The sequence below is a fragment of the Myotis yumanensis genome, unplaced genomic scaffold, assembly GCF_028538775.1.
Source record: "Myotis yumanensis isolate MYYU_CA2020_CCGP unplaced genomic scaffold, mMyoYum1.0.hap1 SCAF_1, whole genome shotgun sequence".
In the NCBI taxonomy this organism is placed as follows: Eukaryota; Metazoa; Chordata; class Mammalia; order Chiroptera; family Vespertilionidae; genus Myotis; species Myotis yumanensis.
The window spans coordinates 72,120,717-72,138,285 of NW_027223752.1; the positions used below are offsets into that span (position 1 = coordinate 72,120,717).

At 42.5% G+C, this 17,569-nt stretch overlaps 1 protein-coding gene across 1 annotated transcript in view; it reads right to left on the bottom strand.

The window, feature by feature from the left end:
• Window positions 1-8,511, bottom strand: part of RAD51 (RAD51 recombinase) — a 30,972-nt gene extending 22,461 nt beyond the window's left edge. The window contains exons 1-3 of the mRNA XM_070425072.1: window positions 8,291-8,511; window positions 4,224-4,326; window positions 1,600-1,737 (exon numbers count right to left, since the gene is read on the bottom strand). Of these exons, the coding sequence (XP_070281173.1) occupies window positions 1,600-1,737; window positions 4,224-4,310 (225 nt within the window). The 5' untranslated portion in view covers window positions 4,311-4,326; window positions 8,291-8,511. The remainder of the gene's footprint in view (window positions 1-1,599; window positions 1,738-4,223; window positions 4,327-8,290) is intronic.
• Window positions 8,512-17,569: the final 9,058 nt, after the last annotated feature.

Genomic DNA, 17,569 nt, shown 5'->3' on the forward strand with positions numbered 1-17,569 from the left:
ACCAGTAAAACAATTTACTGAGCTATATACGTATTTTATGTGTAAGATATTAAATAAGTATACATAAATCTCAGATACCGTCCGTTTGAGTAAGTTACATAGCAGAACTACATGTACTGAAGCTACCCAATAACAAAGGATACACTCTTTTGGAAGATTCTCTAGTTTTTCAAGATTACTTTTCAGAGAAATTTGTGTAAAACTATGTTTTATGTAGATTACCAGAAGCAAAACAGGTAATGCTGGCTCTACCTATCTTTCTCATTTCTGTTATGAAGGCCAAGGAATAATATATATAAAAAAGATGAGATTTCAAAGTAAAAGTGCTTTATAAGGAATTAAGTTACTACCTCATTTCAATTAAGCCAGAAAAATTACTTTTATGTCATTTATTAAGATATAAAAAAACTAAGTGCATGACTTAAAATCATACCCTCTTGTCATTATTTTTTTTTTAAATATGTTTTATTGATTTTTTACAGAGAGGAAGGGAGAGAGAGAGAGAGAGAGAGCCAGAAACATCGATGAGAGAAACATCGATCAGCTGCCTCCTGCACATCTCCTACTGGGGATATGCCCGCAACCAAGGTACATGCCCTTGACCAGAATCGAACCTGGGACCTTTCAGTCTGCAGGCCGATGCTCTATCCACTGAGCCAAACCGGTTTTGGCTCTCTTGTCATTATTAAAGAATCTTCCTATGATTAGCTAATAAATTATATAACTGAGGACCTAATTAATATGACTTTAATATTCAAGCAATTCAAACAGCTTTTCTATTTGAAAGTACAACATGTTTATTAGAGAAAACATGTTGTGCCCTAACCGGTTTGGCTCAGTGGATAGAGAGTTGGCCTTCGTACTGAAGGGTCCCAGGTTCGATTCCGGTCAAGGGCATGTACCTTGGTTGCGGTCACATCCCCAGTAGGGGGTGTGCAGGAGGCAGCTGATCGATGTTTCTCTCTCATCAATGTTTCTAACTCTCTATCCCTCTCCCTTGCTCTCTGTAAAAAATCAATAAAATATATTAAAAAAAAAAAAACATGTTGTAAGTTTTAGAAAATTGAGGCAAAAATAAAAATTGCTTACGTTCTTACCATCAGAAGTTTACATTAATATTTTAGTGTATTTATCCCTAGTGTATGTGCTATACATTTATAAATATACATTTTAAAACCAAAAATCAAGCATGTATATATGCGCGCATACACACACATTTTGTTAACATTTCTTGTATCAGGAACATTATCCTATATCAATAAATATTCTTTGAAACTGTTTTAAATGGCTGCATTCTAAAGAATATTTCTAAGGCATGAGATCAAATATTTAGAAAGATAAGGTGTACACCACTCACTCACTGTTAGTAGTCAACTTGGCGGTATTTATGTCATAACTCATGTTACTGCAATTCCTAAGAGAAAATCCCAATTTATGCAAAAAGGCACTTACAGAGATAACTGGTAATGCAGTCACCCCTGGAAAGGGGAACAAGATAACACAACAAGGGATGGAAGTAGGAAGACCACCACCTTTCATTATATGCCCTTTTGTATTCCTCCCTTTAATGCCTCCCTAGGGCACGGAAGCAGTACTTACCAGAATTTTATCAGCTTTGGCTTCACTAATCCCCTTAATATTTATTAGCTCCTTTTTTGGTGCATAGGCCACAGCCTCCACAGTATGGAATCCAGCTTCTTCCAATTTCTTCACATCATTGGCATTTATGCCACATTGCTGCGAGTGAAGAAAACCATGGGTTAATTTAAACTTCAGTTTTCTCATCTGTCTAATCTGGATAATTTGCCCTACCTACTCAGAGTTGTTTGGAATACAAAAGCTTTGAAAACTGTGCCCTAAACATAAGGTATTTAATTACCAAAACCAGGAGTTTTAGACTAGAACTATCCCATATACATTAAGTGGATTAAACTAGTAACTTCTAACCACTGGAAATAAACCTGTAACTCTCAACCTTTTATAACTGGGACTTTAAATGAACTTTGAGACCCTGGGTCCTAAAAGGCCACTTTAAGCCAGTATTTCCCAATGTTTTTTACATCAAGCACACATAAAAAAATGACATTTTTTACACTAAACTGGGGTTAGGAGATGAGGCTGCCCCAGAGCTGAGGGGAGCACTATCTTAGCATATCAATAATCTTTTTGGAGCCCTAACCAGTTTGGCTCAGTGGATAGAGCGTCGGCCTGCGGACTGAAGGGTCTGGGGTTCGATTCTGGTCAAGGACATGTACCTTGGTTGCAGGCACATCCCTGGTAGGGGGTGTGCAGGAGGCAGCTGATCGATGTTTCTCTCTCATTGATGTTTCTAACTCTCTATCCCTCTCCCTTCCTCTCTGTAAAAATAAAAAATAAAAAATAATCTTTTTGGAGAAAAAACAATTTTTTTTGTAATACAATGACTAGAAAGTTCTGCCCTAACCATTGACACGGAGAATGGGGAAAACTGCTTTTGGTCACAAACTTGTATATCACTTCTTTCTCCCTATATACAAAGTCAGCTTTGATTTTATTAGCCACTGAAACCATGACTTCTGGGAGAGTATGAGTTGGAGGTATGCGACTGTATTAGGGAATCAGGGAAGGTTTGGGAGATGAGATAATAATACTTGCCCATAGAAACCATGTCTGCTATTAGTATTTAGGCAATAAGCAATACACGTGTGCATATAACGCCACAAACCTATTTGTAACTTCTGGAGTCTTGAAGCCTAGCTGGGGATGGAAATAACATGCATAAAGAGACAGAAAAATGAAGGCTTTCTCTAATTTCCCTCCTACTTCAGCCGATGTACCTGCATTCATACTGGGGCCTCCGTATAATGAGCAGAAACAGTGCAAGGCCCTGGCTCTAGTGCTGGATGTTCTTGTGCAGATTCCTGAATAGAGCCGGGCTCTTATACCTTAACTAGAGGCCCAGTGCACAAATTCATGCACCAGTGGGGTCCCTTGGCCTGGCCTGTGGGATTGGGTGGAAACCGACTCTCCAACACCCCCTGAGGGACACCGGATTGCGAAAGGGCACAGGCCAGGCCGAGGGACCCCACTGGTGCACAATCAGGGCCAGGGAGGGATGCAGGAAGTTGGCCAGCCAGGGAGGGACCACAGGAAGGCACCAGGGCGTGTCTGGCCCATCTAGCTCAGTTCCGATCAGCTGGACCCCAGCAGCAAGCTAACCTACTGGTTGGAGTGTCTGCCCCTGGTGGTCAGTGCACATCATAGTGAGCGGTTGAGCAGCCTTAGCATATCATTAGCATATTACCCTTTGATTGGTTGACCGGATACTTATCATATTAGGCTTTTATTATATAGGATAACTACAAGGCCTTCTCCTTGACCATGACAGTTGTCTTGCTAGTAACTTCAGCACATATCTGGGTCTTTCCTCTCTGCATCACCAGTCAGGCCACTGTAATTCCCTGGACAGTTGTTTAATACAACTATTGTTTAATACTTAGTACAAACAGCAGACTCTACCATGGGACACTAGGGCTTCTTCATTTCTGACAATCCAGCTCTGAGAAAGAAAAGTGACAACGTAGGAGGAGAATTCTTGACAAGAGATCTGCTCTGACATGTTTTGCAACTATCGTAAGCCTTTCCACAGGATCCTTGACAACCCTTCTGAAAACTAATTTGGGTCTTGATCACAGGTATAAAGCAATCTCTATATATAAAAGCCTAAGTGACTGTTATGACCGAACGACCTGAATGACCAGTTGCTATGATGCACACTGACCACCAGGGGGCAGACACTCAACGCAGGAGCTGCCCCCTGGTAGCCAGCGCACTCCCACAGCCAACCTCCCCCAGCCAGCCAACCTACTGCGGTCCCTCCCCGCAGCTGGCAGGCCCTGGCTGGGATAGGGAACTGGGGGTGGGTAGCGGCGGATGCGACCCCTTTCCCAGGGGGCGCCGAGGGCCGGCTCCCTCCTTGGGGCTGGTGGCCAACCTCCTGTGCCCTGTCCCTCCCCCCTGCCAGCAGGCCCCAATCGGTCCGCTGCCAACCCACTGTGGTGGCGGCACAGTGGCGAGGGAAGGACGGGGGGGGGGGAACCACAGGGTGGCCTAGGGACTCCACCTGTGCACAAATTTCGAGCACCGGGGCTCTAGTGGTTTATATAAAGGCTGTGATTTTTCCCAATAGGTAGAAGAATCTAGACCAGCTTTAAAATTCCCAAATTAGCAATTAAGCACATTACCTCTAATCGTGAAATAGGTTGTGGGCCAAAGCTCTCTTCTTCCACTGAAGTATCTGCATTTGCTTCAAGCTGCATCTGCATAGCCATTACTCAGCGTTTAATACTGAAAAATATAGATGGCCATCAGGGAGAACACTAGAAAAAGTACAGAGCTGCAAACTTATGTTTGCAATAGATCTCTTAAGAATTACTTCCTAAGCTTTTGGTATAATCACTGACCTACCTATTTCAAGAAAAAAAACAAATCTCTCACCAGCTTTCCCTTCTACCTAGCTAGTTGTATCAGAAAAACTTTAGGAAGAGCCAGGACTATTCTGTTTCTTAAAAATGCAAAGCTTAGCCCTAACCGGTTTGGCTCGGTGGATAGAGTGTTGGCCTGCGGACTGAAGGGTCCCGGGTTCAATTCCGGTCAAGGGCATGTGCCTTGGTTGCGGGCACATCCCCAGTGGGGGGTGTGCAGGAGGCAGCTGATTGATGTTTCTCTCTCATCGATGTTTCTAACTCTCTATCCCTCTCCCTTCCTCTCTGTAAAAAATCAATAAAATATATTTTTTAAAAAAATGCAAAGCTTAACTAGATCAACTATGTCCCCATTCCCCTCCTTCATATTCCCTGAGGGTAGGGCCAAGCCTTTTTTGTTTGTATATACCCCATGATACATAATAAATGTTAGGTGTTGGGTAAATGAATGCAGACTTTCCAAGACTCTACTTCAAGGCCCACAACGAATATTTTTGTGGCCCAATATAAGAAACATTTTAATAAAAATTTCGTAACTTATTTTTTACAATATCCTGTTATGCATAATTATTAATAACGAACTACAACATTTGCTAATGGCTGATTACTATAATCGTGTTGCATTCATTTCCCTTACGCACCTTACATGCAGGTGCACCATTTCTCTCCACTAATACTAGCAGTGAATATTTTAGCAGCCAATTGCCACATCATTAGTCTTGGACTGACTTGTATGGTGTGCGCAACAGGAAATATTTCACTTTCGGAGAACAAGAAAAATAGGTTTACATACGTTACGCTTATTAATTTATGCAGTTATTCCTTGTCTGGTAAGTTAATGTTCAAGAAAAAATATTAACTTTTATTAAAATGTTCCATTATTTTATGTTAATGATTACTCATTTATTTCAGCCCTTTGAATTCAGCATGTCTCTATTGAAATAAACCTACGTTTCTATGAAAATTGAAGCTTTTGGTTTTTTTGCGGCCCACATAAGCTTAAACCTTGTTTACTTGGCCCGTGTTAGCCTTTGAGTCTGACATGCTTGCTCTACTTAAAATGGAAAGAAAAAAAATTTTTTTTTAAATGAAAGGTTAAATTGCTTCAGTTCCATTGTTCCCTTCCAGCAAGGAGGAGCTGGAGGTGGTGGGATAGGACTGAAATAAATGTACAGAGTGACTGCCCATAGCCTCCATTCCTGATACAGTGGACTGATATGAGAGAAGTACTTCCCATCTTAGGCAAGGATCATAGCTTGTAGTTACACATTATGCTCCTAACAGGAGTGTATGAAATTTAAGTTCAACATTTTAATCAATTCCATACTTCAGGGAATGTGCAATGAATAAATAACATGCAAGTACCCTGCTCAGTCTGAAATCTTCCATTTAAGCATAAGGGCTATACCTAAAGTGTGATTATTACGATAGAGTTAAGATTGCTCAGGTTGAAAAGAAGAACCGAGAACAAAAATTTTTTTAAATTATCTTCAAGAGATTTTATTAGTAAAAGTGAACAAGTCTTAATGTCCACAAGAATAAATGGCCTTAAATCAAACCAAAACAATCTGGACAATTTAACAATCAGGATAAATCTAATTCAAAAGATAACAGATATGAAATCTCCATTCTTAGAGACTTGACAGATGACCATTTGTTCTTGATTGGTTCAGGTACAGGCCTCTTAGATGGCAGTTTTAGCATAATTTAAATATTGAAATTACCTGAATGCAATTTAAATCTCTTCCTTAATAATTTATGAAAAAGATGACACTGCAATTAACCAGGAAAGGATGGTCTTTTCAATAAATAGTGCTGAGTTGGTTGGATAGCCTTAGAGAATAAGAAAACAACAGGAAAAAAATCTGTTTCCAATTTAGAGATTATAGATCTAAATGTAAGAGGTAAAACAAAGCTTTTAGAGTATAGGTGAATATCTTCATGACGTTGGGACAGAGATTTCTTGAATGGTATACATAAAGCAATAAGCTAAAAGGAAAAGGTTGAAAAACTGGACTATATTCAAACTCAGAAGTTTTAAGTTTCATTAAAAGAGACCATTAAGCCCTGGCTGGTTTGGCTCAGTGTATAGAGCCTCCGCCTGTGGACTGAAGGGTCCCAGGTTTGATTCCGGTCAAGGGCACATGCCTGGGTTTCGGGCTCGATCTCCAGTAGGGGGCGTGCAGGTGGCAGCCGATCAATGATTCTCTCTCATTATTGATGCTTCTATCCCTCTTTCCTCCCTTCCTCTCTAAAATCAATTAAAAAATATTTAAAAAATAACAAAATAAATAAAAGAGACCATTAAGAGAATGAAAAGTAAAACTACAGTGAGGGAAGAAATATTTACCACATATACAACTAAGGGTTGATAATTCAATTATATAATAAAGAACTCCTCCAAATCAGCACAAAAGGCAATTCAAAAGAAAAATAGGCAAGAAATTTGAATAAGCACTTCACACTAAAAGATATCAAATTGGCCAATAAATATATAAACAAATGTTCAACCTCATTAATAGTGAGGAAAATTAAAATGAGGTATTACTATATACCCACCAGAGTAGCTAAAATTAAAAATATTGACAATATCGTGTTGGCAAGCATGTGGAACAACTAAACACTCTCACACTGAAGTACTGGCTCTAGTATAAAAATGGTACAACTTTGGAAAAGGCATTAAATGTGAAAGCTGAAATAGACAAATGCTATGGCCCAGGAATTTCACTACTTTATATTATTAACGGGCTGAAAAGCATACACGTGTACACCCAGAGGTACACAGGAATGCGCTCAGCAGCCTTTCTCATACAAGTTAAAAAACAGAAACAACCCAAACGGCCGCCATGAGTACAATAAGGAATATCACAGAGCAACAACGAAGAACTACTGCTATATGCGAAGACATGCAGAACCGAAAGACAGAACACTGAGCCAAGTCAGACATGAAAATGCATAGTATTACTTAAAGGAGCATTTGAGATCTTGCTTCCCGGCATATGCCGTCAGTTTGGCACAAATAAACTCATAAATTAATACACACACGCATATATTTGCTTATATAAAATTCAGAAACAGGCAAAATTAGTCTGCGGTCTTAGAAATTAACAGTGGTTGCCTCTGGAGAGAAGAGGGGAGCGTATCAGACGAGGGGGCACAGGGGCCTTCTGAGGTGCGGACAGCATTCTATTTTTTGACCTGAGCGGTGCTTATAGTGATTATACAGGTCAGAGGGAGGGAGGGAGGGAGGGAGGGAGGGAAATACTGATTTGTGGTTCCACTCGCTTCTCGTAAGCGCCCAGACCAGGATGAACCCATAACCTAGGTGTATCCGGACGCTCTAACCAACGGGACTATCGGCCAGGGCCACACTTGGCTTTAGAAGTTTAAAGAACAGCAGCTCACTACAGGTCATTCCCTAGGCATCACGCGGACGGCCTTCCGATTGGAAATGAAAGTATCTTTGTGGCAACTGGGGTAAGCAAGGCCTGGTGTCGTGGGAGGACTGCCGAGGAACCCGGGAGCCCTGGCTCTAACCCAAAACAGCTGTGATTTTCAGTCTGTGGCCTCCGCGCCCACGCCCACAAACGGGAGCTGGAAATGAGGGCCTCAGAAAGGCTCCCCCGACACACCCCCGCTCCACAGACCCGCCCGCTTCCGTTTACGCCATAACGAGCTCCGAGAGTCTGCTGCGCCCGGGCATGTCCCGCCTCACACTCGGCGGAGGGCCCCAGAAGCCGGGTGGGGAGCTCGGCCCGGTCCAGCCCGGCTGTCGCGGGGAGGGTCCTGGCGGGGGAAGGGCGCCCGTCCGCGCCTGACACTCTCACCTGGGCTGCAGCTCTCCCCGCAGTGGCGGGATGCGCGCTCCGACCTCTGCCCGCTGGCCCGGCAGGCGCCCGGCCCTGGACGAACTCCAGACGCCCTCGCTGGCGCCCCACTTCTCTCCTCCTTTGCTCCGACCTTCTGCACACAACTCAAGAGAGTTTCAGCTCCCAACTACGCGCCGCGGGGGACGCCTCTGCTCCCCTCAGGCCTCAGCTCCAGTCACAGTGCGCGCTCTGCCCAGGCAGTTTCGTAAATCCCGCCAAACCCTCCTGGGCAGGGTCACGCCCGCGTCAACGTAACGTCTCCCCGCCCTCCTCGAGTCCGCCTTCTAGCCTGTCCCGCCACTGCTCGCGAGCTGGTGATAAGGCCAAGGAACTTGACCTTACATGATACTATGTACTGCCCTCTTCCTTTTATCCCTTAAAACTAACTCGAAATTTGGGAGTTGCCGCCTTCTCGTTATCAGATTGAGGACTACAACTCTCAAGAAGCAGTGGGGTCAGCTAGAGACTACATCTCCCAGTATGCACCGCCCGCGGACTGGGCGGAAGTGTGTCCTCAGCCTCTCCCGGAAATAGCCTCGCCCCTGAGAGCTACCCATGATTAACTTAAGTATCTAAATGTGAGCTGTTGGTGCTTTAGGTAGCTCTGGGCCTCTCTGACTCAAATTCCTGGAGCCAGGCGCTTTCCAGATCTCTGGAGGTGGTGGAGCTGAGGAAGCCAGAGTAGGTGGAGAAACCTGGAAGTCAAGCGCGTGGAGGGGATTAAAGAAAAGAAAAGAAAATGGTAACTGTGCTGAAGATTTGCAGGACTGCAGAGGAAGGAAGGAAGGAGGAATTGATTTTTAAGGTAAACCTTATGGTTTACTGGAAAGTTTAATCTGTTATTCCGATTTTTAAAGTATGAATAGGGTTTCCCCGGCAAAGGAGAAGCGCTGGAAGACAAGCAAATAAGAGCACTATGGACGTAGAAATTTAACATGGTCAAGGAACAGTATTGTCTGATGAAGGGAACGTGTCGTAGGAGGTTCTGAGACTGGAGTTACGTTTTAGTTCAGGCTATGAAGAGGCTTAAGACCATGTATGGTCTTCAGTCTTTAGGTAATGGGGAAATCACTGAAAAGTATTTTAAGCAGACGAGTCATATGGTTACATCTGTTTCCCCACCAACATTACTTTACATTTATGAAGTGTTTTAAAGTTCATAAAATTTTCATTTAATCCTCACACCATTATCTTGTGGCACTGCAGGATAAATTTCAGGAGAGAGTCAAGAGAGCAAAAGCTGTTAGGAAGTTCTTGGAGTACTTCAGGCAAGAGATGAAGGCTTGAGTTAGAGCAATGACAAGATTCAGGAAGCATTCTGAAGTACAACCAACCTAACTTAGTAATTATAAATAGTACCTGGGGATAATGAGCTGCCTTCCATACCAAAGACACCCACATTTACCTCCCATTGTTCACATATATTCCTCCTTAGAGCATCTACAAATCCATAGGCTCCCACCCCCACTTAACTGACTAAAGTCACATTTCTTTGATCTTTACTTAAATTTCTGTGGCTTTGTGGATGTTAAATGAGAGAAACCTCATCTGCAGAAAGATTAAGAAATTGAGAGATTGCCTTGGCCTGGTAGCATCACCTAATACCTCAAGGTTGAGAGTTCCATCCAAGGTCAGGACACATACAAGAGTCAACCAATGAATGCATGAATGTGTGGAGCAACAAACAGATGTTTCTCTCTCTCTAAAACAATCAATTAAAAAAAGGAACTGAGAGACTAAGCAAGTGGGAGAGAGTCTGAGACAGAAACAGTTTTGAATTCAAACTGCTTTCTAGATCTCTCTTCCAGTTTCTTATGAACCCAATAGCACTAACTGCTCTTCAGGTCTGTAAGGCCCTACACTCCAATAAATCTACCTTTTTTTCCTGCTTAAATCAATTTGAGTAGTTTTCTGTTCCCTTCCTCCAAGACAACCCACTAAGAACTTGAGAATAAGACAAACTAGATTTCTCACTAGTGGTTAATTTAGCAATTCATGAGAATCCTATCTAATAAAAGAGAAACATGGTAATTAGCCATACAGCCGCTACCCTTCCCATTGGCTAATCACTGAGATATGCAAATTAACTGCCAACCAAGATGGCGGCTGGCAGCCAGGCAGCTGATGCGAACAGGGAGGCTTGCTTGCTCCAGTGATGGAGGAAGCCAGGTTCCCCGCCTGCTGCTGGCCTCTCAGCTGCTCTCTAAGAAACATTGTAACAAATATAGAAGCTAAACAAAACCCCAGAAACCTGCTTTAGTCAGCCAGGCTTCAGCCAGTGGGACCGCAACATTGTTTCAAATACAGCCAAGGCCTCAGAGTTAAAGCTGGCCCAGAATAAAAAAAAAATAAAAAAAGGACAGGTTGGGAGCTTCAGTCACCCGCCAGCCTGAAAACGGCCCTCAGCCCCTCATCCAGGCTGGCCAGGCACCCCAGTGGGGACCCCCACCCTGATCCAGGACACCCTTCAGGGCAAACCAGCTGGCCCCCACCGGTGCACCAGGCCTCTATCCTATATAGTAAAAGGGTAATATGCCTCCCAGCACCGGGATCAGCGTGACAGGGGGCAGCGCCCAACCCCCTGATCGCCCTGCGGCTCTGTGTGTGACAGGGTGCAGTGCCCCAACCCCCCTATGGGCCCTGCTCTGTGTGTGACAGGGTGCGGCGCCCCAACCCCCCCCCCCCCCCCCCCACCCCATGGGCCCTGCTCTGTGTGTGACAGGGTAGAGCCATAACCTCCCCATCGGCCCTGCCCTGAGTGTGACAGCGGCAGCACCTCAACCCCCTGATTGGCCCTGCTCTGTGCATGACAGGGGGCAGCGCCCCAACCCCCTGATCGGCCCTGCTCTGTGCGTGACGGGGTGGCACTGCAACCTCCCTATCGACCCTGCCTTGAGTGTGACAGGGGGCGGTGCCCAAACCCCCCAATCGGCCCTACCCTGAGCGTGACTGAGGGTGGCATCACAACCTCCCGATCCGCCCTGCTCTGTGCATGACAGGGGGCGGCGCCCCAACTCCCCAATCGGCCCTGCTCTGAGCCTGACCAGGGGCTGCACCTAGGGATTGGGTGTGCCCTCTGCCACCCGGGAGCAGGCCTAAGCCAGAAGGTCGTTATCTCCTGAGGGGTCCCAGACTTTGAGAGGGCACAGGCCGGGCTAAGGGACCACCTCTCCCCCCCGAGTGCACAAATTTTTGTGCACCGGGCCTCTAGTATTTATATAAATGTATAATTGAAAAGATTTTGATATATCCTTAATTATAACCTAAGTGACCTACCTGAAATCTCAGGGAGGTAACCTCTGGTAAGACCAAAACTCAATTAGCAGAAGCCTAAACTTTTGTGTGAAGAAAAATAATCTCATCAGCATAGTCAGCCAGGAACATTTAAAGAGAAATCTGGAAAGGGAAACCCAGTGTCCAAGTGACCCTTTTGAGTAGTGCAAGGATGATTCCATATTAGGAAGTCTTTCATTAATATTAACAGGTCAAAGAGACAAGATCATATAGTTAATTTCATCATTTTAAAACTCATTCAATAAAATTCAACATAAATTCCTGATTAAGGGAAAAAAGATAACGATATGTTTCCTAAACATGATCAAGAATAAATACAGACACTCCAAATAAGCTGCCATCATCTGCTTACTGGTGAAACATTAGAAACACTTTCATGAAAACCAAGAACAAAATAGTCTATTGTCATTATTTTTGTTCAGGAAGTGCCACTAAGTAATAAATAACAAAAGATGTAAATATTGGCAAAGATTTACAGATATGATTATATACCTGGATAGTTTAAGGGACAAATAAGAGATTACATTAGTGTAACTAATTACAAATATATAAAATATAAAAAGATGAGAGCTTTACTAAGTGTTAACAATAACTAATTAGACAATGAGATAGAAAAAATAAAAATCCCATCCACAGTAGCAACAAAAAACAAATATCTAGGAATAAACTTTTAGAAATGCTCAGGACTTACATGGGAAAAATACCTAAAACTATGTTCCCAGAGGAGAAGGCTCATATTATAAACTTGAAAATTCTTCAAAACCAGTAAATTCTCAATATAAATACCAATAGGATTATTGAGATAATAATCCTATTATTATAGGATTGCCTGCCCAACAGTCATTGCCCTTCTTTATCACTAAGAACCTCATGTGTAGAAAGATGTCAGTAGTAAGCTTTTGGATAACTTTGCTTTCATCTGTATTCTTTTTTGTCTTGTTTGAATTTTTGTTATAAATCTGTTTTGACTTTGTGATAATTTTAAAATTGTAACAAAAATATAAAATCCCTTGAAATAAACTTAACAAGATAAGTGCACACCATATATGAAGGAAACTTTTAAGATATTAAAGAAGGACACAGAACAAATAAAACATACTATGTATTATATTGGAAGACTCAACATATTAAAGATATCAGTTACTCATGAGTTGATCTTTAAATTTAATGTAACAATCTCAGTAAAAATGCCAAAAAGATTTTTTTGGGAACTGAACAAGCTAGTCCTCACTTTTAATGTGGTAAAATAAAAAGCAAGAAGAGCCCGGCCGACATGGCTCAGACATAGCTCAGTGGTTGAGCATCAACCTATGAACCAGGAGGTCACGACTGCACCATAGGATTCCTGGTCAGAGCACACGCTCAGATTTTGGACTCAATCCCCAGTGTGGGGAATGCAGGAAGCAGCCAATCAATGATTCTCTCTCACCATTGATATTTCTATCTATCTCTCTCTTTCTCTCTGAAATTAATAAAAGTTTATTTTTTTTAAAAGGCAAGAAGATCCAGGAAAATCCTGAAATAAAAGAGTCTGCATTGACCAGATAGTAAGATATTATAAAACTACAGTAATTAAAAGGTATTTGCACAAAAAAGTTAGGTCAATGGAATAGACTATTTATCCCAGTGTCTTAATTTCCTATTGCTGCTATAACAAATTACCATAAATTTAGTAGCTTAAAACAACAAAAATGTATTATCTTATAGTTCTGGAGGTCAGGATTCCTAAATAGGTTTCACTAGGCTAAAATCAAGGTTTTGACAGAATTGTGTTTCTTCTGGAGGTCCTACGAAAGACTCTGCCTTGACAGTTTCTACAGGCATCTACATTCTTTGAGTCAAGACCCTTTTTTTCTTCAAAGCCAACAATCACTGATCTCTGCTTCTATCACCGCATCTTCTCTAACATCCTTACAAGGATCCTGTGATTACATTGGGCCCAGCCAGCTAATCCAGGATAGTCTCCCCATGTCTGATTTTAAAAAAAGAACACAATAAAAACTCTTCCTTTTGGAAAAATTTCAAAGGATTGGGGAACATCAGAGCAAGAATTTGGTATAGTCTAGGACAGAAATTAATTAAATTTGGCCTAAAAAACAGCTGCAGTAGTGGTTCATCAGGCTTCCCTAAAGCCTGAATGAAATCTCAGAATTATACTATCTCTACTTAGCCACCAAGCAAACCAATTTTTTATTTTGAAAAAAAATAAAGACTACAGAAATGTTGAAAGAATGGTGCAATTAAACACCCATGTACCAATTACCTAGATTCATCAATTGTTAACATTTTGCTTATTTACTTTCTCCTATTTCCTCTCTTTCATACACACATATTAAGTTGTAGACATTATATCCTAATAAGGACATTCTCCCATAGAACCATAATACTATTATCACACCCAGGAATTAAACACTAACACAGTGGTTCTCAACCTTGGCTGCACATTAGAATCATCTGGGAATCTTTTTAAAATCCTGATTTCTGGGCCTCATCCTCCGGATATTCTGTTTCTTTGTTACTAATGTTGTGGCCCCACCCCATAACAACGAAACAGAATTTCCAGAGGATGAGGCCCAGAAATCAGGATTTTAAAAAGATTCCCAGGTGATACTAATGTGCAGCCAAGGTTGAGAACCACTGCACTAACACAAAGAATATAATCAATCCTATTGTATTGAATAGTACATAAACACATTTTATTTTTTATTTTCACTTGAAGAGTTACATTTTGTATAAAAGTTTACAAATAACGGTTTTCATTTTGATTTTTTTCAGTATAAAAAATATTGCCTTGATGGCATATTATGATGTAATGCTAATTGCTTGTAGGATAGTTAAATGTCAGTATTGAAACCTAATCCTTAGTGCTGTCTTGTAGATATGAATGTTTGCCAAGCATGTATTTTGTATTTTCTTGCATTGTACACTGCAACTAATAAGCCAAGGAATCGACATATATATTAGGTGCGTGTACTCTTTCTAAAACCACAAACTAAGAATGATAAATTATCCATATAGTTTAGTATTTGCTAATTTTACTACTCTTTTGTTATGTATATGTAGGGAAGTCATAGGGATTATAAATTCAATTAGAGTAAAGTTTAAAACTATATATCCTATCTAATAAAGAGGGGATATGCAAATTGACCATCTCACCATAACAAGATGACAGTGCCCACAGCGGGGGCAGGGCCAGCTGCTCTGCCCACCTGCCACTGCAGATCCCATGGCCCCACAGGGGGCGGGAGGCCCAGTGGACCCGGGGCAAAGAGGCCAAGCCACCCGAGGTCCTGGGCAAAGAAGCCACTCCGCCGACCAGCCTGTGCTATGGACCTGTGCGGGTGCATGGTGTGGAGTTCGGGGCCTCTAGCCTGCAGTCCTCCAGCCTGGGTCTGAATTGCTTTTCCTTAAGCAACGTTTTTCCGCGCGTGTGTGTACAAGTTCAGGGTTTTGTTTTGGTTTGTTTTTACCCCAGAGATTGAAGGAATCACCAGTGTTATCTTTCATGTTTTTGAATCATCCTCGGTGCTTCTGATTTTTCGATTGATAGTTTCCCGGGTCACAGGAAGTCTCCCTCTCCCCAGAATTAGGAGCACCAGCCCAGGTCCACCCAGCAGCCCGGTCCTGACTGCGGGGTGAGTTCCTGCAGGCTGGGGTTTGATCCCCACGCATTAGCAGTAGGAGACCAGTGCCTTTGTTATTGCTGTGTGTCCGGGTTTTAATTGGACAAATGCCCAGCGGTCCCGGGAGCCAGCTTAGCAAAAGCTTGCAGGAGGAGAATTCTGTCTGGGTTTCCCCAAATTCCCTCAGCCCCTACTCACCCCCCTGTAAAGGCATAGAACAAGTGAGGCCCCTTAAATAAAAATCAGAGTTCTCCAGCAACGGTGGGCCTCTCTCATCACAGTCATTTGGACTGGATGGCATTTGAGTATTCATCTAGGCACCATGACAGAGAAACACAACCTCAAGTCATGATCTCTGCCTAAATAATTCACAATCTTATTAGAGCAAGTGGATGATAAAAGGGCAATAATGACATCAGAATGTAAGGCAACAATACAGAGAAGAACAGAGGCAATTGCTAGAGTGATTTTCCAACAATTAGTACAAAGAGTATGTCCTGTGAATTAAATTTAAAAAAATGTGTGGAAGTAGCTGCTTCATGAGTATGACATCCCTTCCTATTTTAAAGGAAGCTGAGTTCCATGTGAACTGTGTACTATGCTATGATATTTGAGGTACAGAACAGGGAGGCCCTAAGTGTACTATGCTTTGATATTTAAGACATTCTTTATTGTTCAATGTGATTTATTTCTTTATGTCTCAGTTTTGTAATAGTTGAATTACTAGAATATTACATCTTACTATAAAATATTACTAGAAGATCAAATGATCAGGTGACATTTATTGTTATTTTCTATAAATGAACACAATCTCTGGTATGCTAAAGTGATAGGTATTATAGAAATATTCAGATAGGGAGACCTACAGGCTTGATTACAAGTGAGGTTTACTATCACAACCCAAATTTATTGCTTAAAAAAAGCAGGGAGCCAACTAGAAACTGAGCCAAATATAAGCCCTTGAAGGGCAAATTAAATTGGATAAGCTTCGCTATTACAAGAGCAACAAGAAAAACTTCAGACGCAAGAATGAGAAGCACATTGCATCCACTCTAAGTTGCTGCTAAAGAAAAAGAATGGTATACTATGAAAATACTTAGTACACATTGTAAAGAGATTTGTTCAATGAGGATTTCCTAGAGTAGGTGGTATTTCAGTTAATTTTTTTAAATGTGAAGAGGTTAGCTAGATAAGAAAAAGGTGTAGGGGTCCCGATTGCAGAGGGTGCAGGCTGGGCTGAGGGACCCCACCCCCACCCCCGTGCACGAATTTCGTTCACCGGGCCTCTAGTTTTATGATAAAGGGCCTTTAACTTAAGATGCCCAAAGTACTGATAGTATATATTTTCTGTAAAAATAATTCTAACAGTTTTAATTTTCTGATATTGAAAGTTACCTAATAAAGACTTGTTCCCATTAATGTGAAAAAAAATAGAATATAATCTAATATATAGTTTATATTCAAATTTCCAAGTATCCCTAAAATATCCTTTACAGGTTTTTTTTCTCTTTTTCTCTTATAAAATACTAGAGGCCCGGTACACAAAATTCGTGCGGGGGGGGGGGGGGGGGCCCTCAGCCCAGCCTACATCTCTCCAATCCAGGACCTCTTGGGGGATGTCCGACTGCCGGTTTAGGCCTGATTGGTTTCATACATCCCTCTCACAATCCTGGACCGCTGGCTCCTAATCGCTCACCTGCCTGCCTGCCTGGTCGCCCCTAACTAACTCCCCCCCCCCATCCCCCCGGCCAGCCGGATCGCTCCTCACTGCCTCTGCGTGCCGGCCTGATTGCTCCTAACTGCCCCCCTCCTGCCGGCCTGGTTGTCCCCAACTGCCCCCCCTGCTGGCCTGGTTACTTATAACTTACCCCCTGCTGGCCTGGTTGCCCCCAACTGCCCTCCCTTGCTGGCCTGGTCACCCCATGTAGCCTGCTGTTCAGTTGTTTGGTCATCCCTCACTAATCCCCTTGCCGGCCTGGTCAATACACGCAGCCTGCTTGTTCAGTCATTTGGTTGTCCCTCACTAACCCCCTTGCTGGCCTGGTTGTAGGCAGCCATCTTGTGAGGGTGTGAGGGTCAATTTGCATATTGCCTCTTAATTATATAGGATATTTTTGTGGATTTCAGAGAGAAAGGGAGAGGGAGAGAGAGACAGAAACATCAATGATGAGAGAGAAGCATTGATCTGCTGCCTCCTGCATGCCCCCTACTGGGGATCGAGACTGCAAACTGGGCATATGCCCTTGACCAGAATTGAACCTGGGACCAGCTAGGGCTATATGTTGTTTTCTTAATACAGAATTCAATCAAGGATTAAGCA